The sequence below is a fragment of the Centroberyx gerrardi genome, chromosome 4, assembly GCF_048128805.1.
Source record: "Centroberyx gerrardi isolate f3 chromosome 4, fCenGer3.hap1.cur.20231027, whole genome shotgun sequence".
Taxonomy (NCBI): Eukaryota; Metazoa; Chordata; class Actinopteri; order Beryciformes; family Berycidae; genus Centroberyx; species Centroberyx gerrardi.
In genome coordinates this window covers 30190669-30216330 of record NC_136000.1, presented here as the reverse complement: position 1 = coordinate 30216330, position 25662 = coordinate 30190669, and the positions used below count along the sequence as shown (strand labels likewise).

General features: G+C 42.3%; 1 protein-coding gene across 2 annotated transcripts; it reads left to right on the top strand.

Annotated features, from left to right (window-relative positions):
• The first annotated feature begins 1172 nt into the window (after positions 1-1172).
• slc12a3 (solute carrier family 12 member 3) lies at positions 1173-25069 on the top strand. Of its 2 annotated transcripts, none has more exons than XM_078283275.1 (26): positions 1173-1457; positions 2361-2501; positions 3661-3736; positions 3922-4017; positions 4273-4412; positions 4533-4643; positions 5878-5989; positions 6270-6400; positions 7484-7568; positions 8739-8896; positions 9634-9741; positions 18404-18527; positions 18758-18859; positions 19155-19310; positions 19484-19583; positions 20831-20942; positions 21236-21373; positions 21526-21632; positions 21816-21898; positions 22155-22222; positions 22401-22494; positions 22622-22733; positions 23311-23397; positions 23721-23859; positions 24056-24123; positions 24928-25069. In XM_078283275.1, the coding sequence occupies exons 1-26, from the start codon at positions 1173-1175 to the stop codon at positions 25067-25069; spliced, it is 3075 nt and encodes a 1024-aa protein (XP_078139401.1). The 2 variants fall into 2 exon arrangements, with proteins under 2 accessions (XP_078139401.1, XP_078139400.1); XM_078283274.1 differs by having other exon boundaries at positions 22155-22232; positions 22393-22494.
• Positions 25070-25662: the final 593 nt, after the last annotated feature.

Sequence of the window (25662 nt, the reverse complement as noted above, 5' to 3'; positions counted from 1 at the left end):
TGAGTTATTTTCATTTATTTATTTGATAATGTGGGCATTGTGAAGCCCTTTGAGAGTGATTGAGGGCTACAAAAATACACTTATCTGACTTAAAATACACAATTTTTATGTACGGTTTGACCGATATCAGCCTGTCGTCCACCTTTGATATGATGGATATGATGCAGTTTGATTAAATTTTTATCCTACAATTGATCAATACTGTACTGGTTGTCTATGGGAAGAATGATCAATAAAATAAGAATAAATTCTAGGGTAGCATTTCAACTTATTTCCATGACTAACAGCCACACGGTGTTTTGCTTGTGTTGCCTCAGTCAAGGTTATCTCTCTCTGAGGTCAGTCTGTGTGTGTAATGATGCTGTTTACAATCTACATACTAACCAGAAATCCCCCTCAGGAGATTAATAGTTAATAATTCTAACCGCATCGCCTAAATAGACACACAAGGCATCTTCATACCGCTTCGGCAACCTGAACCGAACTGAATTGGTATTACTAACAATGCAAAACAAGTGAACAGCATCTGATGATTTTTGGAACAGAAAAGTGTTGAATCTTCATCTTCATTTATGACATTTCACTGATGATTCTTTAAATGCCTGCAGTAGTTGCGTAGTAATCGCTTTGATGAAGTGACAAAATCTTTTGGGAATTTTATACTAAAAAAGAGGCAGCAGCCCCCCGTGTGGGTGTGTATACCCATTCAGTACAGTGTAAAGTGTACACTGTAGTACCTGGTCCAGCACAGTATGGGTCTGGGTTGACTCTGCAATGGGAAAACGGCCATTTGCCACTTAATAATTCCAGTAATAAGTCTAGTTTGACCATTCATCTTACATTGCCTAGGGCTCTTCCTGCTTTTGTTGAGTTCATATATAAAAACCAACCCTCAAAACAAAGCTTCCTTCATTCACTTTAAACTAAGGACTGACTGCATCTGTGTGGCTGACTGACTGACTGACTTACTGTGTGTGAGAAATGGAAATATACCAACATTTGAAGAAAAGGATTTGGTCTGTTGTGCATAAACTGCACTAACCAGCTGACTGTCTGACTGACTGTTTCTCTGATCAACCAACTGACCGCCTGGGTGGAGCAAAAACCTCCAAACTCTCGCACGCAGAATTTACCTTGTAAAAAATACAGTAAAGGCCATTCTGTCATTCTGAATGGAGTTACCAGTAGCCAGCGAGGGGATTCACCTGGCTGCCCTCAGACCCCAACTTCCTCTATCAGTAACCAATGGGAAGCCGGCGTCAGGAGGGTTCGACGAGCCCGGTTATTACCACCGTTACATCGATGGGGGCAGCGTGGCATCCCTTGGACCCGATGGCCCGGTGGGCTACGAGACTCTGGATGCCCCGCCGCACTATGACTTCTATGCCAACACAGAGGTGTGGGGCAGACGGAGGCGCTTCAGACCCTCCCTGTTTCAGCTGCATGCCAACCCTGAGGTGAGGAATCTCTTAATACTTACAATACTTTTGTGAATTGATACATACAATATAACATACACCTATACATACACATACATACATATATATACATATACACATATACATACATACTTACACACAACTAACAAAACTTTATAGTCACAAAAATAACTTCATTATTAAAGCTCCACAAGTAACTAAAGAAAGAAAATAAAGATATGCTGTAATTTACAAGAGGGCTAAATTACAAGAGGGGTAATTCATTATGAGGAAATAAGATAATAATAAGAATAAGAATAATTTGTGTCAACATAATTATCAATTTGTACCAATTAAATATAGTCCAACATCCTTCCACGATTGAGTCATAATTTATATTTGTTTATATTTGTTTGTTTTTGTATATTTGCATCATCATGCTGGCTATGAATTATAGCCTATCCATTTAAATGTTATGTTATGTTATGGCCGTTTGAAATAACGAGTTCAGTTTTGCTTTGTTAGTGTCCATTGAGACTGTAATATCTTATATTTGAACGACATACAAACTTAGAAAAGTATCATTGTAGTAGTACAGTAATAGTAATAGTAGAGTAAATCCAAGTAACTGCGATTTTGGTGTGTCTGTGTTGGGATTTAAGTTCACATGGTAATTTATGTGTTGAATTCGTTTCATGAATATTATTTTTGTTCTGACAACAACAGGACATTTTTATTAGATCTCATGGATATAAATGTAATAATTCTGTTTAATATGAATTTTCATAGTATTTCAGCAAAATCTTAAGGAAGAATTGAGCTTACTCCATGGGAAATTCTTAATGCGGGTCCAAAAGAAAATGCAGCTTGATAATAAAAAATGGTCATTCTGTAAGAGAAATACCCCAATAGACCTCCATCTATGTCTCCATCTTTTAGGAGGACTCCAGCCCCCCTCCCTTGTATGAGGAGACAGCAGCTAGACAGACGGTAGGAGGAGAAGGCTCTGAGGAAGAGGAGGAGGAGGAGGGGAAGGAGCCACCGCCTGAACCTACACGCTTCGGCTGGGTACAGGGAGTCATGGTGAGTAGGGTTCGACCGATATGGGTTTTTGAAGGCTGATACCGATGTTTTTGTATTGTAGCTGCCAATAGCTGATATTCTACATCTTTGCATTTGGCCTGTACTGTACTACACTACACTACACTACACTACACTGCAATGCACTACACTACACAACACTACACTACACTGTACTGTAATGCGCTACACTACACTACACTGCAATGCACTACACTACACTGCACTACACTACACTACACTGTACTGTACTGCGCTACACTACACTGCAATGCACTACACTACACTACACTGTACTGTACTGCGCTACACTACACTACACTACACTGCAATGCACTACACTACACAACACTACACTACACTGTACTGTAATGCGCTACACTACACTACACTGCAATGCACTACACTACACTGCACTACACTACACTACACTGTACTGTACTGCGCTACACTACACTGCAATGCACTACACTACACTACACTGTACTGTACTGCGCTACACTACACTACACTACACTGCAATGCACTACACTACACTACACTACACTACACTGTACTGTACTGCGCTACACTACACTACACTACACTGCAATGCACTACACTACACTACACTACACTACACTGTACTGTACTGTACTATACTATACTGTACTGTACTGTACTATACTACTGCACTATACTATAGTATACTATACTGTACTATACTGTACCATACTATACTTTACTGTACTGTACTATACTGTACTATAGTATACTATACTGTACTATACTATACGATAGTATACTGTACTGTACTATGCTATACTATACTATACTATACTATACTATACTATACTATACTATACTATACTACACTACACTTAACTACACTACACTACACTACACTACACTATACTATACCATACTATACTAATACTGTACTGTACTATACTACACCATACTGTACTGTACTGTACTATACTATACTATACTATACTATACTATGACCTGACTAAAAATAGATATAAAAAATTTTGTGCTTGCTTGGGTTGAAGTTGAACCTGCATATTCTAAGGGATGGAACTTGGCCACCTCCTGCACATCATGATCTGTCAAATGCTCGCTGGGTTACATGAGATCTCGTGTATTGGTAAAGTCAGTAATTCTGCGTGTCTGTCTGTAGATCCGTTGCATGTTGAATATCTGGGGGGTGATCTTGTACCTGAGACTGCCCTGGATCACTGCTCAAGCCGGTATCGGTACGTCCAAGCAAAGCTATTCACTTTTACACCTATTTACTTTTCACTTGGTTGATCTGTTGTAGATCGTGTAACATGGCTGCTGGGCTTCGTTATAAATGTTCTCGCTCGGATAGTTCTATGAGAGCTTCAGTCTAGCAATCTCTCTCTCTCTCTTGCTGTCTCTCTCTTTCTCTCTCTGTCAGGTCTGACCTGGGTGATTATTCTCCTGTCCTCTTGTATAACTGGGATCACTGGTCTCTCTACGTCGGCCATTGCTACCAATGGCAAAGTCAAAGGAGGTCTGTACGCACAACATGCAACAGTATTATTTTTGCACGCAGAAAAATGCATTTACTGTCCCCGTACATTCATAATTTACAGAAAAACATTAAAGTATTACAACCACAGCAGTCTAAATAACTGCATAAATACGTACAAATTCATACATTTACATGGTATAAGCACTGTCTCTCTTCCTCTGTGTTTTCTCTCTGCTTGTCTTTCACACACACACACACACACACACACACACACTCCTCATGTCTTGCCACCAGGTGGGACCTATTTCCTGATCAGTCGTAGCCTGGGTCCAGAGCTGGGTGGGTCCATCGGTCTAATCTTTGCCTTTGCCAATGCTGTGGCCGTGTCCATGCACACCGTGGGCTTTGCTGAAACTGTTCAAGAGCTCATGCATGTGAGTAGGACAGTGTGTGTATGTGTATGTGTGTGTGTTTGTGTGTGTGGACCCAGTTAAACAATAAATTTAATGTCCAAAAGTCTTCAAATTGAAATGTCTTTGCCCTTCCTTCCTCAGGAGAATGGAGCTGCCATAGTGGACCCAATCAACGACATCCGCATTGTTGGCGTCATCACTGTCACATGTCTACTAGCGATCTCATTGGCTGGCATGGAGTGGGAGTCAAAGGTTAGCTCAACTGATCACAAGTGACCGTTAGCTAGCTTTCTCTTCTCTATTGTGAAAATGTACATTTATTGTTTGTGTCACTTACAGGCCACCATAGCTCAAGGGAACAGGAGAGTCCTGTTGATGATATTGCAATTCTTACTGGTCCCTACGGTCGCCTCGAGGTGCAAAACAAAATCACAAATCTGAAATCCAAATAACAAATCAAACAACATTTCAAAAAAAGAAAACACAAAATCACAGAACAAAACCACGAATCAGAAAACAAAACAACAAATAAGAAATCAAAACATTTCAAAAAACAAAATACAAAATCACAAAGCAAAACAACAAATCAGAGAACAACATGCAGCAATTCAGAAAAAACAACACAAAGTCATGAAGCAAAGCAACCAATCACAAAACACAACAATTCAGAAAAAGTCAATAATCAAATTTTGTTTTGTTTTAGTTTCTTATTTGTTGTTTTGTTTTCTAATTGGTGGTTGTCTCGCGATTTTGTATTTTTGTTTTTTTTTAATGGTATTTTGATTTCTTATTTGCGGTTTTGTTTTCTGATTTGTGATTTTGTTTTGCACCTCAGGGCCACCGCAGTTCACCAATAGGGGTCATAGATTACTTCATGCCCATTTAAGTGTCCGTTAATCACCTCAACCCACTTGGGTCTGGCCCGCACCACAGCAGCGCTTCATTGACCTTATTCACACAGCGGCCATTTGAATACTTGTGGTGGGAAACTCTACCTAGAAGAGCGAGTCCACCCCACTCTGTCCTACTGCTGTGTACCAAGACACATCATACAAACATATTTCATTTCACGGATTTCCCTCTGAAAAACATATTTGAAATGAATGAAGCTCAAGAATCCATAGGGATATGTTTACATTTTAATATATTTAGTCCATTATCGTTAGCTACCAGAGTCTAGCTAGCTAGTAGCTTACTAACTAGCTAGTAAGCTAACTGACTTCCCTGCTAAATTCAAAAAGTTGTTGTTGTTCTCGAGATTGCTAGCTAATTTGGTAATTGTTAGGTTTATCTGTATTTTGTCCTCACTTATGAGTTTAAGTAATGCTACTTTTATATATATGCCAATCTTCCTGATAGAGTTTCCAAATGTTCAAAATGGCCGCTGTGTGAATAACGTCAATAGTGTGTATTCTTGCATTCATGTGTGTGACTGCATGCATATGTTTACATACGTGTTTGCATGTGTGGGTGTTCCTCCCCCCAGGCCCAGATTCTGTTCTTCCTGGTCATCATGGTGTCGTTCGCCAACTACGTCGTTGGAACCGTCATCCCTGCCTCGCCACAGAAACAAGCCAAGGGTTTCTTTAGCTACAAAGGTGACAATATCCCATCAGGGATTCTTGAGAAATGGGCATGCAAAGTTCTTGTAACATTTTAACCACTTTGATCATCACGATTTAGTTTATGTTCAACAAAGCAAGTCTATTCTCTGTGTGTTTTACCCCAGTTAATCATGAATCACTGATCTTAATCTTCTCAAATTATACATGGAAATAAGGCATTATGATATGATTGAAGTAGCAAAAGTTACTAATTACACTGATCTATTACTTCTTCTCAGTTCTCTAGTAAACTGACTACTCCTCCCCTCAATAGCGGATATCTTTGCTGCCAATTTTGTGCCCCTCTGGCGCGGACCGGAGGGCAGCTTCTTTGGCATGTTCTCCATTTTCTTCCCCTCGGCCACGGGCATCCTGGCGGGCGCCAACATCTCCGGAGATCTGAAAGTATGTTATGTCTCTGTCTCGTGCTTTCTTTCTCTCTTTCTATTTCTCTCCTTTTCCTTTTGTCCTCTGTGCGTTTCTCTCCCCCTAACCCTCTTCCTCTTCTTTTGGAGTCCTAGATGAAAATGCCGTGCATTGTACTCAACCATCAAATACAATTGAGTAAAATCTCTTTTTAAATTTTCATTTTGTGCAGATACAAGCACAAAACTTAAGTCATAATGAAACTGCATTTTGAGAGCATCTTGCTTCTGTAATTTGATCTACACTACCAGTCAAAAGTTTATACACACCACATTTTTCTTTTTTTTTTACTATTTTCCACATTTTAGAATAATAGTAAAGACATCAAAACTATGAAATAACACAAATGGAATTATGCAGTGCCCAAAAAAGTGTAAAATAAAAACTATCTTATTTTTTTTATTCTTTACAGTAGCTGCCCTTTGCCTTGATGGAAAGGCAAAAGCTTTGGAAAGAAATTCATACATAGGATCAACTTCACTATTTATATTTGTCTAAAAAACACATTTCAAGCTTTTAAGCAGAAGCCTTTAGATCAAAATGGTTTTAAGAGAATGAAAAACATAGTACATTCAATCAGGTGAGTCCAAACCTTTGACTGGTAATGTATTTCATATTGAAATCACTCAAAAGTGTAAGCCAATGGAATATCAGTTAGGAAAAGAAAGGCAGTTATATTTCATGAGAAGGATGGAGAGGCGGGATCGTTAAAAAATCTGTGATGGTTTTATTGGGTGGAATTTTTATGTTCACCTGCTGGTATGGGATGACATAAACAAAGATACAACATTTTCTTTGAAGTAAAAGTAATGGGTTTTTGATATAAAAGTACAAGAAAACATTAATTTTAAAAGGTTAAATAGGTGTACATTATGACATGGAAAATTAGCTACCAAGGTGAAATTGTTTTTACTTTAATGTGTGGTTATTTAAAATGAAATTTGAAATTCAATTACTGCTAAAAATGAGACAGGAAGAAAGAGAGATAAAAAGAAAGACAAGCTCCATACGTTACCATGCAGTGACCTCATGAGTTAACCTCTCTCTCCTTCTCGCCCCCAGGACCCGGCAGTAGCCATCCCTAGAGGAACACTGATGGCTATATTCTGGACCACTCTGTCCTACCTCATCATCGCTGCTACCATTGGTATGTCCACCCCACCTACCTCATCAGGACTTTAAAATCCATTTATACATAAGGGGTAATTTATAGTGAGCTGGTCTTACTGGACTTCTTGACTGTGGAGTGATATGATTAGATGAGAAACAGTGATCTGTTATAAAAAAATAAAAAACAACCTCAGGATGCATTCATTGGCCAATCACAATTGAGTGTTTAACAAAGTCATGTAATAACAAAACAGATTGGGTTCATATGAAGCAAAAACCCTTCAAATCCAGGTGTAAATTCACATTGAAGATCCAATTACCCAAACCACCTCCAGAGGTGGTCATTTGGCCACTTTAACAACAGCAAAAGTAAGTGTAATTGCAAGGAGTCATCGATCCACACTAACAACAAAGTGTTAACACAATGTGTCTCCAGTCCACATATAGCAACTGTGTAAACTGATCCGACCAGGAAGCATTTGGCCACATTGTGTAAATGTAATGAAACACTGAAACAAACAGGTGGCAGGCAACTCGGATTGTGACATATCTGTCAAAAATGGATTGTCAGGATACCGGTGGATGGGGAACAAGCAAGATGGGCTGTTTACTATTTAATTTTAAAGGATGTAAACATTTTAGAAGAAGTGTTGTGTGCGGCAATCTGTGTTTTGGCGTGAGAAAGAGAAATCCCATATAATTGTGTCCAAAAATGTAATCCAGCTAAAACATATCTAGACACAATATGAATATGATCTGGTTATGGAAGACATTTTAATTCCAGGTAGAGAGGAGGCTTTTGTGTTCTAATGGTGACATGCAGATATTCATAGTATTCTGATACAGCACCACACGGCCAGCTTGGTAGGAAAATAACAGGTGATTGTAATAAATTAACAGGTGATTACAATCAAATGACAAACACAGCCAATGAGCTGTGTGTATTGTAATGCACCATATTGGTAGGAAATGCATGTGACATCATGGGAATACTATGAATAGGCATAGAAACGGCATTTGCTGCAATTCGATGCCAGAAATAGTCTACTGATAAGCTGCATAAAATAAATACGTTTATCAGTACAATTTGCATGTTCAGCTCCATGTCTCTGCATTTGAGAAAGAATGAGCTTGTGTGTTTCTCTGTGCTCATGCATGCTTGTGTGTGTGTGTGTGTGTGTGTTTGTGTGTGTTTGTTTCCCCCCAGGTGCCTGTGTGGTGCGGGACGCATCTGGCCTGGTAAACGACACTCTGTCCTCATCCACCAGTGATGATTGTGTTGGTTTGGCTTGTCATTATGGATGGGACTTCACTGACTGTATCAACAATAACACGTGCGCCTATGGCATCAGTAACTACTATCAGGTCAATGCAATGCATGCACACACACACAAACGCATAAAAAAACAAGTGAAATGTGTTCATCTGACTTTTCTGACTTCAGTTCATTTTCTTTACTTGGGTTAAAGTTAGTTGGAGGGTTGTTGTTTCTCAATTTAAAGCGGCACTAAGCAAGATTTTTTGTAAATCACAAAGTGGGGCTACAACAGAGAAGAGCGTGCCATCCCTACCCTATTTTTACCCTATTTTTCACCTTCTATAGAGTACAACAGGTGGTGACATCACCTAGCACCAAAGATCTGCCAATAGCAGATGGCAATTTCAGTAGCATGCTTTTTACCATGAGATGTCAGGCTTTACACAGATTTGGGTTTGGGGTTTAGTTACTCTTTAAGAACAAAATATAAAACTTTCTCTCTGTCCAGAGAAATCTGGACTCACCAACAATGGCTGAACCTCTTTACCACCTCCACTTCCACTAGGCACTAAGAAGAAGACATGTAGTTTACTGACGTCACCTTACAGGATTTGTAGCATATTGATGTCCCTCAAACTTTCAAAAACTCATGCAGTTATCACCTGCTGCCACTTGAGGCCGCCAAAGTGTGAAGCTGCCTAGTGCAGCTTTCAGCTTTCCACCAAGTGTGATTAAAATCCAACCAGCAGTGTCTGAGATATCATGTGTGACACATGGATGAACAAACAAACAATTTCATCATGGGTGACACCCAAATTAGTAAACAGTAAATTTCTCTCTCCAGACAATGAGCATGGTGTCAGGCTTTGCCCCCCTGGTCACTGCTGGTATTTTTGGAGCGACACTGTCCTCTGCTTTGGCCTGCCTGGTGTCTGCTCCTAAGGTGTTCCAGGTACACACACACACACACACACACACACACACCTAAACACACACACACACACACACACACGCACACACACACATACACATATGCACGTACCCTTACCCTATCCTAAACCTAATTCTAATCTTAATCCTAAACCCCAATCCTAATCCTAAAATAACCCCTTGAAGAAGTGAAGGCAGAACAAAATGAGATGTTTCAAATTTTTCTAACAATGGGCCTCATTCACGAAACTTTTCTTAAATTGTTCTTACTTTTGTTCTTAAGAAACATGCCTACGCAAAACCAACGTGGGATTCATGAAGCATGCGCAGAGTCTCGATTTTTGCGTATTCCAGGTGTATCTGATGATGAATGCCACTTGTTCCTTAATTGGATGCGCGTGCCTGTTGATGCTGATTAGCATAGGTAGACGCCCTGGCAACTCCATAAAAGGCCTGCTGTCTGAAGGGTCGTGCGCAAATGGAAAGCATTACTGGAGTGGTGGAGAATGGCAAACAGACCCAAGAAGAAAAATTCAAACTCTGAAATAGAAGTGTTGTTGTCGGGAGTGAACTTTTTAAAAGTGTAAGCGGTGGAGTGACAGCAACTGAGAAAAAAAAAACATGGCAAGAAATTACTGATGCTGTCAATGCTGCAACATCAGAAACACACACCTTGAATTAAATGAAAAAGAAACGGTTTGACTTAAGTCAGGTTAGGGTTAGTCTAATTCCAAATAGATGCAGTTTATTAGCTCCAGGCGGAGGGCAGGGCGCTGTCAAAAGGATTGGGGGAATAATATGGAGACTGTGCTGTCAGGTGTCCAGTCATCAGCGGAGTTGGACACTGGTTTAATTCAAGCAGCATCTCCATCTGATGGTAAGCTCAGACTTTAGACTATATAATAATACTGTTGGTTTTGACTGTAGCTCTTGACAGGAGCTTTCTTCCTGCGGTGTCCAAGCACATCTGTTACGCCCGGCCTAGGGGAAAACCGAGCATAGCATAAAAGTGACTCCCCTCTTTCCCAACTCCCAAAGATGACCCGTGCCACAGCAGGTGCAGTCCAAACAAAATTGATTTATTTAATCACTCTTCAATAAGGTAGCAAAACGTCGGGGGGAGCACAGCCAAAATAACAAACAAAACGATCTATGATGAAAAAAAGTAACTAACTTACCTAACTTAAACAAACGAAAACAAAAGTACAAGCAGCTTACCTGCCTCCCTATCATAAACAAGAGACAAGAAAACAAAGAAAAAAGGCTTCTCACCCCTATGGCTACCGGGACTGCTCTCTCAGAAGTTATTTACATTCTTAATAACAAAGTCAATCTACACCACTAGGTCAACACAGTATTCATGTGGCACAGCACAGCACGGTCTGGTTGGGAGCCAGGAAGGAGAAGGAGTGAGCCGGCATCGGACAGACGCCCTTTTTAAAATAGGCGCCATCAGTCTCCCGTCCAATCACCAGCCGCCACCTGCAACTCAACAAACTGGAGAACACACAAACGGGGTGAACACCACCACCCTCAGGCAGGGAGGGATAAACAACAAAAACACACACTCAAATACAAATTATGACCCAGGGTCATAACACCCCCCCACCTAAGATCAAACATTTCTTCCCCCAAGAAATGCTTGATTTCTAAAACCCCACACGAGACAATGCATCAGCCACAATATTATCCACTCCTTTAATGTGATGTATCTCAATGTTGAAATCCTGCAGCAATAACGACCAGCGCATAAGACGCTGATTGTTATTCTGCATGCGAGACAGGAACACGAGAGGATTGTGGTCTGAATAAACATGAACCGGAATTGAGCTCGAACCAACATAGACCTCAAAGTGCTGTAACGCCAAAAGCAATGCCAAGGCTTCCTTCTCAATTGTACTGTAATTCAATTGGTGTTTGTTGAATTTCTTTGAGAAGTAACACACTGGGTGATCAATACCATGATCATCCTCCTGTAAAAGAACAGCACCTGCACCATAAGCACTGGCATCTACCTCCAACTTAAAGGGACGTGCAAAATCAGGTGCAGCCAGTACAGGCGCGCTGCATAGAAGAGCCTTGGCAGAATCAAATGAGTCCTGACACACAGCAGTCCAGACAAATTGGCTGGAGGGGCTTACCAAGCTAGTTAGGGGCGCAACTACACTAGCAAAATTTTTACAGAACCCTCGATAATAGCCACACATTCCCAGAAACCTGCGGAGTTGCCGCCGCGTTTCTGGCACAGGAAAATCCAGGATGGCCTGGACTTTGGCCAACAGGGGGCGCACCTGCCCCTGGCCTACTTGTTTTCCTAAGTAAGTGACTACAGCCTTACCAAACTCACATTTAGCCAGATTCAAAGTCAAAGAAGCACCCTTCAAACGACTGAATACTTCTCGCAAACTGTCTACATGCTCTGCCCAGGTGGAAGAATACACCACAATGTCATCCAAGTACGCCTCACAGTTTTTGACACCAGAAAGAACTGTATTCATTAACCGTTGGAAAGTGGCAGGAGCATTTCTTAACCCAAATGGCATAACGGTATACTGTAAGAAATGGTCAGGAGTAACAAAAGCTGAGACCTCAGATGCACAAGGTGTAAGGGGCACCTGCCAGTAACCCTTCAATAGGTCTAACTTAGTGACGTACTTGGCTGACCCGACACGATCTATACAATCATCCATACGTGGCAGAGGAAATGAGTCTGGCTTAGTAACGGCATTCACTTTACGGAAGTCATTACAAAAACGAGGCGTTTGATCCGATTTCGGAACCAAAAGCGAGGGTGAGCTCCACGGGCTGGAACTTGGCACAGCAAAGCCATTTTCCAGGAGATACTCAACCTCCTTTTGCATTGCAGCCCTTTTTACCGGATTGACGCGGTATGCGTGCTGTTTAATGGGCTTATGGTCACCAACATCTACATCATGCTGCAAGACTGTAGTTTGGGTGGGCTTATCACCAAATAACGGTGCGTGACAACGAATAAGATGGCAAACATCACTTTTGGCCGGCTCAGACAAATACGACAAATGTTCCTCCAGGTTTTTCAGAATTTTTGAATTCTCTAATCGCGCACATGGAACTGAAACAGGCTGCCCACGCAACCCGTCCTCCTCGGGACTGTACGATGGTGACACAACAGTCGCCACAGGAGAGACACATGGCACAGAGTTCACAGTTGGCACCTCGGAGGTTTCACGAACAAAATATGGCTTCAACATATTGATGTGACACACACGGGACTTTTTCCTCCTATCCGGCGTACTAACTACATAGTCTGTGTCACTCAATTTGCGCTCAACCTCGTAAGGACCACAAAACTTTGCCTGGAGGCTGGACCCAACAATAGGTAACAGAACCAAAACACGGTCACCTGACTGAAAATTGCGACTGAGTGTTTTCTTATCATACTGTTTCTTCATTTTAGACTGTGCAGCGGAAAGGGAACTGCGTGCCAGCTCACAAGCCGTGTGCAACCTCTCCCTGAATGAACTCACATAGTCTAAAATGCTGTGCGCGGGGCTGGGTTTGTCTGCAAGCCACCTCTCCCGCAGCAAACGTAGCGGGCCGCGCACAGTGTGCCCAAAAACCAACTCAGCCGGACTAAACCCAAGAGACTCCTGTATGGTTTCACGAATGGCAAACAGAAGCAGTGGCAGACCCTCATCCCACTCCCTGTTTGACCCAGCACCATACTTTCGAAGCATGGACTTCAACGTCTGATGAAATCTCTCCAGTGCGCCCTGACTCTCCGGGTGGTACGCACTGGAGATCTGATGCTTAATGGACAACTCTGTCATCACCTGTGAAAAAACCTTAGACATAAAGTTAGATCCTTGGTCTGTTTGAATGCGTTTGGGCAAACCAAAAGTGGAAAAGAACTTAACCAAGGCTTTCACCACTGCTTTAGCCCTCAACGTGCGCAACGGGACAGCCTCAGGAAAACGTGTGGCTGCGCACATGATGGTAAGCAGGTACTGGTGACCAGTCTTGGTTTTTGGCAAGGGACCGACACAGTCTATTATGACATGCTCAAAAGGTTCGCCAATTACCGGGATCGGATGTAAAGGAGCCGGAGGAATAACCTGGTTTGGTTTTCCAGTAATTTGGCAAACATGGCAAGATCGACAAAATTTGGTGACATCGGATTTTAACCCTGGCCAGAAAAAATATCGGAGCACCCGATGATATGTTTTCTTGATCCCCAAATGGCCGGACAGACTGTGATCATGAGCTAAACTTAACACTTGGAGCTGGAACTCTTTCGGCACAACAACCTGGGAGACCACATCACATTCCATCCCAGACACAGGCGACCATTTACGCAACAACACACCTTCATCAAACAGATAAGACACTGGCTGTGAAGCATTTCTCTGTTCCTGAGCTGCAGACAAACATGCAGCCAATGTACCATCTGACTGCTGAGCCTGGATAAGCTGATCCTTATCTATTGCCAAACACAAATCCATATTATTAGGCAACACATCCACAGTAACAGGCACACTTTCAGGTTCAGAAGAGGGGCTGACCGGATCATCAGACGCGTTCAAAAAAAAAATCGGAAAGGTCCACTAAATCACCAAGCTTACGAGCCTGGGCACGCGTCACGACGCACGCCGGAAAAACGGGAGGCAAATCGAGCGCAGCGGGAGCAACAACACACACATCAGCAGTGGGGATTTCAGTGACCTCGGGAGTAGGAAACACTTTCTCACCAGCCAAATCATTCCCGAGGATGAAATCTACTCCTGCAACAGGTAGCTGATCACGCACACCAACTCGCACTGTACCAGACACAAAGGAGGAGGAGAAAATAACTGTGTGAAGCGGCACGCGTAAAACACTCAGTTTAATTCCCCACACCAATAAGTCTGAACCACAGTACGACTGGTCGGAAAAAGGCAGGACACCACGTCGAGCCACAGAATACTTCGCACCGGTATCTCGCAGAATAGTAACGGGAACCCTGTCCACCTCATTGTCAGTCAGAGAAACAAAACCCTGCGTAACGAAAGGCTTAAAATCATCGTCAATTTCTTTTGTTGGCAAGGTTGCTGTCAAAAGTTCAGGTTGGCTAGCGACTGGCCCACACTGAATCAGACTAACAGCAGAGGGCCCTTTACCCTTCATCTGTTCTTTTTTTTGTAACACAGGACAAACTGCAATGAGGTGGCCAGGTTCATGACAGTAAAAGCACGCACGGTTTTCACCCCCGGGGGAAAAGTTGCCCCGAGAAACTCTTGGTGAACGCGTTCTTCTATTGTCACGTACCGGGGATTCGCGACGCACGGGAGGTGGAAAAACACTCGTGTGAGTTAAAGCAAACTCATCTGCCAGAACAGCAGCTCCAGCCAAAGACGCAACCTTTTGTTCGTTCAAATACACAACAATGTGCTCTGGCAGACACTTTTTAAACTCCTCCAGAAGCACAAGCTCTCGCAGCTGCGCGAAATTCTTAGCTTTACTGGCGTGACACCATTTATCAAAAAGCACTCCCTTCTCACGCGCGAACTCAACATAAGTCTGGTTGACACTCTTTTCACATTTTCTAAATTTTTGTCTATATGCTTCAGGCACCAATTCATATGCACGTAACACAGTAGCCTTAACAATCTCGTAATCCAAGCTCTGTTCAATTGTGAGGGTGGCACACACCTCCTGAGCTTTCCCTACCAATTTACACTGAAGCAATAATGACCAAACATCCTTTGGCCAATTCAAAGTGGCTGCAATGCGCTCAAATGCGTTGAAATACGAGTCCACCTCAGACTCCCTGAAAGGTGGAACCAGTGCAATGTGCCTGCTCACATCGAAGCTTCCACGGGGAGAGTACGGGGTTTGCTGCATGACAGGTGAATGGGGAGCAACACTAGGCTGGCGTTCCAGCTCTAAAGCCTTCACCCTAAGGTGCATAGCCTCCACCTCCAACTCCCGATTTCTCACCTCCATTTCTTTAATGCGGAGAGCCAGCCGGAGCTCCTCAGCCGCCATCCCCGACGTAATAGGAGGATCTGTGGGAGTAGTGGGAGTGACGGGCGGCACTAGACCTCGGAGCTCCACGTCACTTTTCCCTTCTCCCTCTGGAGTGGATGAACCCTCAAGCAAACCCCCCTCCTCCAGCTTCTCAACCACGAGCTCTCTCAGCTCCTCTTTCCTCGCATTTACCGGCACTTGCACATTAAACAAATTCGCAATGAGCATCAAATCCACTTTTCTACATTTATTCACTTGCTGCAAACTAGGATTTCTTGCAAAACCGTCCAAATCGAAATCCATAGTGCCACTCAAGAAAAAAGTGTCAACCAAAATTATGAAACAAAAATAGGTCAAAATACCTACCGAACCTACCCGACGAAACATGAGAAAAAGAAACGGATGAGCCCCCAATTTATGTTACGCCCGGCCTAGGGGAAAACCGAGCATAGCATAAAAGTGACTCCCCTCTTTCCCAACTCCCAAAGATGACCCGTGCCACAGCAGGTGCAGTCCAAACAAAATTGATTTATTTAATCACTCTTCAATAAGGTAGCAAAACGTCGGGGGGAGCACAGCCAAAATAACAAACAAAACGATCTATGATGAAAAAAAGTAACTAACTTACCTAACTTAAACAAACGAAAACAAAAGTACAAGCAGCTTACCTGCCTCCCTATCATAAACAAGAGACAAGAAAACAGAAAAAAGGCTTCTCACCCCTATGGCTACCGGGACTGCTCTCTCAGAAGTTATTTACATTCTTAATAACAAAGTCAATCTACACCACTAGGTCAACACAGTATTCATGTGGCACAGCACAGCACGGTCTGGTTGGGAGCCAGGAAGGAGAAGGAGTGAGCCGGCATCGGACAGACGCCCTTTTTAAAATAGGCGCCATCAGTCACCCGTCCAATCACCAGCCGCCACCTGCAACTCAACAAACTGGAGAACACACAAACGGGGTGAACACCACCACCCTCAGGCAGGGAGGGATAAACAACAAAAACACACACTCAAATACAAATTATGACCCAGGGTCATAACACATCCAACAGCCTTCCAGCTCAGTATGCTGCGCTCGCTCTGTGGCGGAGCGAGTGCACGTATGATAATTATATGATCGCTGCTGAGGGGTCTGAAGGTTTATCAGGTGTGGCTTTAGCAATGTGGTCAAGGCAGAACCTCTATCACCTAGAGACAAACTAGTCTTGAGAGTCTGGTTAATTTAACTTCCATTCAGTCCTATATGCGCCGTGCGTCTCCAGCAGCACCTGCTCAAGACGCACGACACCCTGCTGTTCTGCAGCACCGAGTCGCGGCTCCTCCTGGACAGGGGAAACCACATGTAGGAGGTTTAGGTTGGCGTCACAAATTAATTGAATGTTTATGGTGTGTTATTGTTTGCGATTTAAATAGGGAAAGCGTTTGGAGACGGTGCTTTGATGTGCACAGTCTATTGCTCCTGTGGTAAGATAAGATATAACTTTATTGATCAATACATAATATAATAATATGATAATATACGATACTAATTAATCACTTTAATCACTCATGTTTCCAATTGAATAGAATTGCCTATGAATTTGTTCATATCGGCCTAGCTTTGTTAATATGGTTATTATCACCAGGCTTACAAATGGCCTGAAACACATTTTGTTGTTGATATGAGGTCTGGGACTGCTTTAATAGATTTCCCTTAAAGAATAAGGCATTTTAAGCAGAAACCAGTTCATGCGTAATGCCCCACGCATGTTTCCAAACACACGTAGATTTTGATCGTACCAAAGAACAAATTCAGGTAAGAAAAAAAATGATGAATGCTGAAATGTTCGTGGAAACGTTCGTAAGTACACTTTAAGATCAAATCTGATCTTACGCACGTTTCGTGAATGAGGCCCATTGTGAGGATATTGGGTCACCTTAAAGGGTAACTTCGGTATTTTTCAACCTGGACCCTATTTTCCCATCTTTTTGTGTCTAAGTGACTAAAGGGGACAAAAATTTTTGAAACTGCTCCAGTATTGAGTGAGATCGCTTCAGCCGGCAGCCGTGAAACGGGCTGCAATGTAATCCAACGGGGCAAATCGCACCGTCAATGTACGTCCACTAAAAGTGCTTGTTTTTGCCACTGACAGGCTCAGATTGTTATTATAAGTGTCTGACAACATTATGGAAAGGACCCTACAGAGAAATGAAACGTTTTTGTCTTTACCTTTCACTTGATCCGGTCTGTGTGTAACTTCCTGCAACAACTCAACTCTTGTGAGACTTGAGCGAGACTTGGTTACACACAGACCGGATCAAGCAAAAGGTAAAGAAAAACGTTTCATTTCTCTGTAGGGTCCTTAGGGGGTACATAGGGTAGGGTACATTGCAGCCCGTTTCACGGCTGCCAGCTGAAGCGATCTCGCTCAATACTGGACCAATTTCAAAAATTGTTGTCCCCTTTAGTCACTTAGACACAAAAAGATGGGAAAATAGGGTCCAGGTTGAAAAATACCGAAGTTACCCTTTAAGTATAGAAATACAAGAACACACACACACACACACACACGCACACACATTCTTTGATTTATCGCTGAAACCTTACATCTTGTCCATCCCCCGGTACCTAAAGACAACCTATAAGAAATAAAAGAACATGTTGCAGCAGATATTCTTTCTCTCTCGTCATTTTCTCTCCCTTCATCTTGTAGTGTCTGTGTAAGGACAACCTCTATCCTCTCATCGGCTTCTTTGGGAAAGGTTATGGGAAGAACGACGAACCGCTCAGAGGCTACATCCTGACGTACATCATCGCTGTCTGCTTCATCCTGATTGGTGAGTAATCGCTGACCCCTATAGGTGACCAGTAGGAATTGCAACGACATGGATAGAACTCATCTCCTCCTTTGCAAGTCTTTGCCTTTTGTAGCTGACAAAGATACATAACACATAATTTGTTTTTAGTTTTCAACTGCATTAAATCACAGTTGAACCCTCTCTCTGTCTTAAATTATACTCTGTCCTTTTTGTCTTTCTTGTCTTTGTCCTCCTTTCCTCTCCACCAGCGGAGCTGAACACCATCGCTCCCATCATCTCCAACTTCTTCCTCTGTTCCTACGCTCTCATCAACTTCAGCTGCTTCCACGCCTCTATCACCAACTCACCAGGTAGAAGGCTCAGAGACGACACATGTTGGTTTAATGGATGGATAGATGGATGGGATTAGTGGGTAGATGGATGGATGATAAATACATTACATGATTGAGTGGAAAAATACATGTATGGATGGATGGATGATTGCATAAATGCAAGAATCACCAAATCAAATGTTGAAATTAAAATCCAACCGTTATGGGAAAACATAAGGCATGGTTGATACAGAGTGAGTGTGGGCATTTGCATCCGTGTACGTGTGTGTATATGTGTGTGCGTGCATGTGTGTGTGTGTGTATATCCCTACAGGTTGGCGCCCATCCTTCAGGTTCTACAATAAGTGGGCATCGTTGCTAGGCGCTGTGGTTTCTGTGGTAATCATGTTCCTTCTGACCTGGTGGGCAGCCCTCATCGCCATTGGCATTGTCCTGTTCCTTCTGGGATACGCACTCTATAAGAGGCCTGGTATACACACACACACACACACACAGTACCAATTAAACATTGCTTCCATCTCCAGCTATGAAATGCAGTTCCATAGCTCCTACACCATGATTGCCCTTTTTACTGCATAGACCGCAATAAGCCAGCTAACCGTCTTTACTGCTACTAACTGTGCTGCTTTGTTCTGTCATTAGCCGTGAACTGGGGCTCATCAGTGCAGGCAGGCTCCTACAACATGGCCCTGTCCTACTGTGTAGGCCTCAACCTAGTGGAGGACCACATCAAGAACTACCGGTGAGGGTTAGGCTCAGGACAGACTAGAATCCTTACCGATTCACCTTACGCAGTGCATCACACACATAATGAGGGATTTTACTGACTTTTTGAAAGAGAATTTGGGTAAAGCGGGTGGCTGGAGAGACCCGGTCAACATGGGCTGCACACTTTTCAGTAGCGCTAGAGGTGAGTGGGCTTCATCAGAAAAAAAGGTAGCTAGCTTAGTAACTTACATTCATTGTAGGACAGGGCTGTAGTCAAGAGTCCAAGTCAATTCCGAGACCAGGTCGAGTCGAGTTTGAGTCAAGACAGGTCCAAAGGGGGTCGAGACCAAGTCAAGACCGAGACCAAAGCAAATCGAGTCGTATTCGAGACAAAGACCAAAATAGGCAATAAAGACAGTAAATGCCACCGGAACTTTCTCACCTCCATCTTCCTTGCTACTTTGCTACTGTCTAAAATAAAGAATAAAAATACTACAGGTCATTGGACTCCCCTCTTTCATTCTTTCATTACAACTTCATGCATTCTTTAACAGTTTCGAAAGTAGAATGAAAGTGGGTGGAAAAGAAAGCCACTGTACCTGAAAGAGTGGTGAAGGTCTGTTGGTCCAAGAGTGCCTAGATTTCTCGAAAAGCCTCACCATATCCAGCACTCTTTCAGGCACAGTGGCTTTCTTTTCTACATTTCTTCACAGTAGAAAGATTGTGTTCAAACTGGTTTATACATACATCTACTTTACACATCATCACCAATGTAATCTGGGATCACTGGGTGTTTTATGTCTTTCAACATCAGACACCCTCACCCAGGTGACCCTACATGTACACCAGCTACATTAGGTTTGATAACTATGAACTTACTTGACTCGATTTGACTTGACTTTACTTTACAGTGGCCATTAGGGGGAATCATGAAACTTTTGTGAGGCTTTACATTACATTACTCTACGTTACGTTATGCTACGTTACGGTAAATTGTGTTACGCTAAGTTGTGTTACGTTACACTATGCTATGTTACGCTGCATTACATTGTGTTGCGCTCCGTTATGTTGCGTTACGCTGCGTTACTTTGTGTTACTTTGTGTTACGTTGCGTTACGCTACACTATGTTACATTACGCTAGTGCTACGTTACATTACGCCACGTTACATTAAGCATTGTGTTACTTTACGTTCTGTTGCGTTACTTTACGTTACTTTGTGTTACATTGCTTTACTTTGCATTACTTTACGATACTTTACATTACTTTACGTTACTTGCAGACCCCAGTGCTTGGTGCTAACGGGTCCTCCCAGCAGTCGGCCAGCTCTGGTGGATTTCGTCAACTCCTTCACCAAGGGCCTCAGCCTCATGATGTGTGGCAATGTGGTCACTGTGAGTTCAGCTCAACATGCACACACACACACACACACACACACACACACACACACACACACACACACATATACACTACTCTCACACAACTCTCACTACTGCCTGGAAAAAGTCACAGAGTAAAGATGACATTTGGTCTATCATTGAATCAGCAAAATCACAGTCTTACAAGACTGGAGAACAAATTTGAAAAAGGAGATAGTTTAGTTTTGCTAAAACTGACATGTCTCAGCTGTTAGAGCCTTTTCAGTAGGACAATAAAATCATTTTCCTCTGTTCCCTGTATTTCTCAGGGTGACTCCTCCCCATCTGCAATGGAGACGGCGAGCAGCAACAGTCATGTTACCTGGCTGAACCAGCGGAGGGTCAAGTCATTCTATCGAGGAGTGGTGGCTACAGACCTACGATCTGGAGTTAACATGCTGCTACAGGTCAGAGTTTGACCTATTCTATTCTATTCTATTCTATTCTATTCTATTCTCTTTCAGGAGGCAGGGTAAATTGAGTGTTATCAAGCCTTATGACTTCTCCTCTCCTCTCCTCATACTCTCGTCTTGTTGTGATGTTGTTTACTGTCCACCAGGGGGCAGGTTTGGGTCGTATCAGGCCTAATGTTCTGCTGATGGGCTTCAAGAAAGACTGGCGCAGAGACACACTTCAGGCTGCACACAACTACATAGGAACACTGCAGTGAGTACAGTGGGATTAAATTCACTTCATATTTTGTGTGTATGTATGTTTGAGACATAATGCAACTTGCACAACAGAGAACACATTGCATTAGATGATCCTGCAATACCAGACAGCACAAAGTGTGTGGTTGTGCGTATGTGTGCGTGCACATATATTCATGCAGACGTGTGTGTGTTTCAGTGATGCATTCGACCTACAGTATGGGGTGTGTGTGCTGAGGATGAAGGAGGGACTGGATCTCTCTAGTCCATCTCAATCCCATGGTGAGAGCATTATAACAGAGTAAATTCACAGTCAATTAATTTCCCAGAATCAACAAACTGACTACTGCTACTTCTACTATATATCAGCCAGTTTCTTCAAAATTAACAAATCTGTTGTGAACAAGGAGGATGCATTGCACATTTTGCATTCACAAGAGCATTTCTATTCCCATTAATCCTTGTTAAAATTACCCACTGCAAGTATCTACACCATACAAGTCCATGTACAGAAAATATTCCTATTTATTTGTTCCAGTCAACCCAGGCTTTGATGGAGGACCGGAGAGTGTGAACACTATCTCTGCCCCTGCCCATGTTCAAACCATCACTACATGTATGTATATGCATGATCATGAGATTAGGATTCATGTATTTTATGTATTGTGGCAACTTCCATCTACAGCCAGTTAAACATCTCAAGTAAACTTAGACCAATTTTCCATCATGGGCAATAAAAATATATATTTTTTTGTGGTTTATAAACTTGTTCACAGCTGACCACGTCTCCATGGCAACAGAGCCTCAGCCTGGTACTGTGTTTCAGAATAAACAAGGAAAGAAGACCATCGATGTATACTGGCTATCGGATGATGGAGGTCTGATCATCTGTCCATCCATCTATTCTATCAATCTATCTGCTACCTGCCTCCCTCAATGTGGATCCGGCTTCCACCTTCAAGTGTGTGTGTGTGTGTGTGTGTGTGTGTGTGTGTGTTTCACCAGGTCTGACCCTGCTGCTGCCCTACCTGCTGACTCGGAGGAAGCGCTGGGCCAGGTGTAAGGTCAGAGTGTTTGTGGGAGGAGAAACAAACAGCAAGGAGCAGCAGAGAGAGGAGTGAGCGCTTTGAACCTTTAATTCATTCAGTCATTCGCTCCTTTGTTCCTAGTGTTCATGTTGTCTGCACCAACCTCCCCCACTGCGGAGCGATAGACGTCCTTCTTTCCTTGCTTCCTTGCTTTCTTGTTTCCTTTCTCTCTCAGATGAAGACACTACCTAGGCGTACTGCTACACTCCTATGGCATCATTCATATTCCAAAGTCACCATGGAGGCTTCATAGTTGCATCACAAATCTCCTAAACACCACGGCTCACACAATCATCAGATCAGTGATGATACAATCAGAGTAATGATACAATCAGATGGATGAGTGATGAACTGATCAGATGTATCAGTGATTAAATAATCAGTGATCTTAATGCTGTGGCTTTTTTTATTATGGATAACCTTGTCAACCTCTGACCTCCCTGTGGAGGGGGCAAAAGAAAAGAGAATTTCCCTATGGAGTATCACATTGTTATTGCTACCTAATTTCTTGTGTGTGGTGTACAGTCAGAGTGTTTTAACTGGGTGAGGCTCTGTTATATTATAACTTTATGACTCAAACATCACATCTTTACCTTCTCTTTCCAGGGTGTTGGCACTGATCAGGAAGTTCCGTCTTGGTTTCCATGATGTCCAAGTTCTTCCCGACATCTACCTGAAACCGCAGCCTGGGAAGTAAGGCCGCCAAAACTTGTTTGTGAGAAAGAACCAAATTGCTGATACATACAAAGACATCATTCCTATCACTTCAATTTTAAGTTAAATTTATTTGTTGACCCTGTAAATATACCCTTAGGATTTGGAATCAAGTCTCTATGTCCGTTAGTTTCATAGTTATGGCTAAAAATTGATCAATTGTTTTGTATCTGTCTACCAAATTTCATGGAAAACATTAACTCATCAGAATATACATAAAACAAATAAACACAAACTTGACTTACATTATTACTGACTTTCAGCAATACCCATTTATCCCCATGTGTCTCTGTGCGCTCCAGTGTTCATCAGTTTGAGAATATGCTGGACCCCTTCAGACTGGAGACCAACCCCAAGGAGGGCTCTGATTCTGGGCCACAAAGAGGACAGGAGCAGCCCTGGATGATCACTGACCAGGATCTGGAGAGGAACAGAGCCAAGGTCACTTATACAGGATACACATACACACACGCACGCTAATGCATGCTCAAATGCACACATTTGCATACAGCACTTCTAGCGTTCGGAAGAAAGAAATACGACCAACACTTCTCCCTCCCACCCTTTTCTTTCTGTTTCTCTCTCTCTCAAATATTTCCAACTTCCTAAAATCGTACACTTTCTTTGTGTAATTCAGTCTCTCCGTCAGATCCGTCTAAATGAGGTTCTGCAGGACTACTCCAGAGAAGCTGCCTTGATTGTTATGTAAGTGTTTCTTCTCTTTAGTTTATGGAAGTCCCTATGAGATAGTAGACAGTGCAGAATAGCAGGGAAGGCCTTGGAAATACATGGCATGTCCTTATCCCTTGCAGCAAGATAGTATATAGTGTCTGCATGTAGATAGTATATGCAGACCAAACACAATCAGTTTTGCGTCGCTTCGCTCTATCAAAAGTCGCCACTAGGGGGCGTTTCACCGAATGAGTCAAGAATTGGAACAAATTCTCGGTTTGTTCAACATTATTTGTTTACGTAGACCCATTTTGTATTTATTCATTTCATGGTACCCAAATAAAATCCATAATCATATGTCCGGAAATATAATCTTGAAATCATGCTTTACTCTAGTGAGCTAGCTAGCTTGTGGCTACAGCTATTTGGATGCAACGGAATTGGGTAGGCTAGCTAGCTACATGCTGTAAACAAAAAAATAACGTCGAATGGAATATCTTCCCGAACAAATTATTATTTTTGGAGTGACAATAGGGTATAAAAACCAACATGGTGTGTAGCATAACATTGCATCATGGATTCTCTCTTCCATTTTCCATTCAAACACAAAGTGGAACTAGGCAGAAAAATCTAATGACCGAGAGAATTTGAGAACTGGATTTTTGTCAGAATGTGATTGGTTCTTGTGTTGGAACCATTGTATAATATTAAACTTTTTCAACAACTCATGAAATCGCCTCTGGTGTGACTCTGTATGTCTGTATATCCTGTCTGTGACTATACGTGTCTGCGCGTGTGTGTGTGTGTGTGTGTGTGTGTGCATGTGTGTCCTGACAGCACCATGCCAGTGGGGAGGAGAGGTGTGTGTCCCAGTACTCTCTACCTGGCCTGGCTGGACTTCCTGTCACATGACCTGAGACCTCCAGTCCTATTGGTCAGAGGGAACCAGGAAAACGTTCTCACCTTCTACTGCCAATGAATTGTGTCATCAAGTCTCATTTAGAGATAGTGGATCACATTTATGACTCAATATACTCCTGACAATTTTGTCTGGGCTTAGTACTTTGCCTTTATGTCCATTAGGCATGCATGTTTCATGTAATTTAATATGTTTTTTCCCCACTATTTCAGCATCTTTTAATGATTTTTCCACATTTTGTAAATACTGTAGAAGTGACCTTATGTAGGAATCGTTATCCAGTACAGATTTGATCTTTGATCCCTTGTTTATTGTGATTGCAATTAATTATTTGTTCATGTTTTCTGACTACATTGTCACCTAATTATGTGCACATAATATTTCCTGTTTCCTTAAAACTACAGCACACATATTGGGGCAGTAACAAGGTATATGAGTTAAATATAGTTATTTTTATTAACAACACATTTCAGATTATGCAAGACAAGTTAAAGAAAACTGCAAGAAAGTATGATGCCTTGAACTTAAGAACTTTGAATCAAGCTTTAAGAGTCCATGTTATTTATGCAACACACACACCCTGCCCCACCAATCACAAATCTACAGTATATGTATTGTATAGTATTGCTGACAGTGATACATAGTTAATTGTG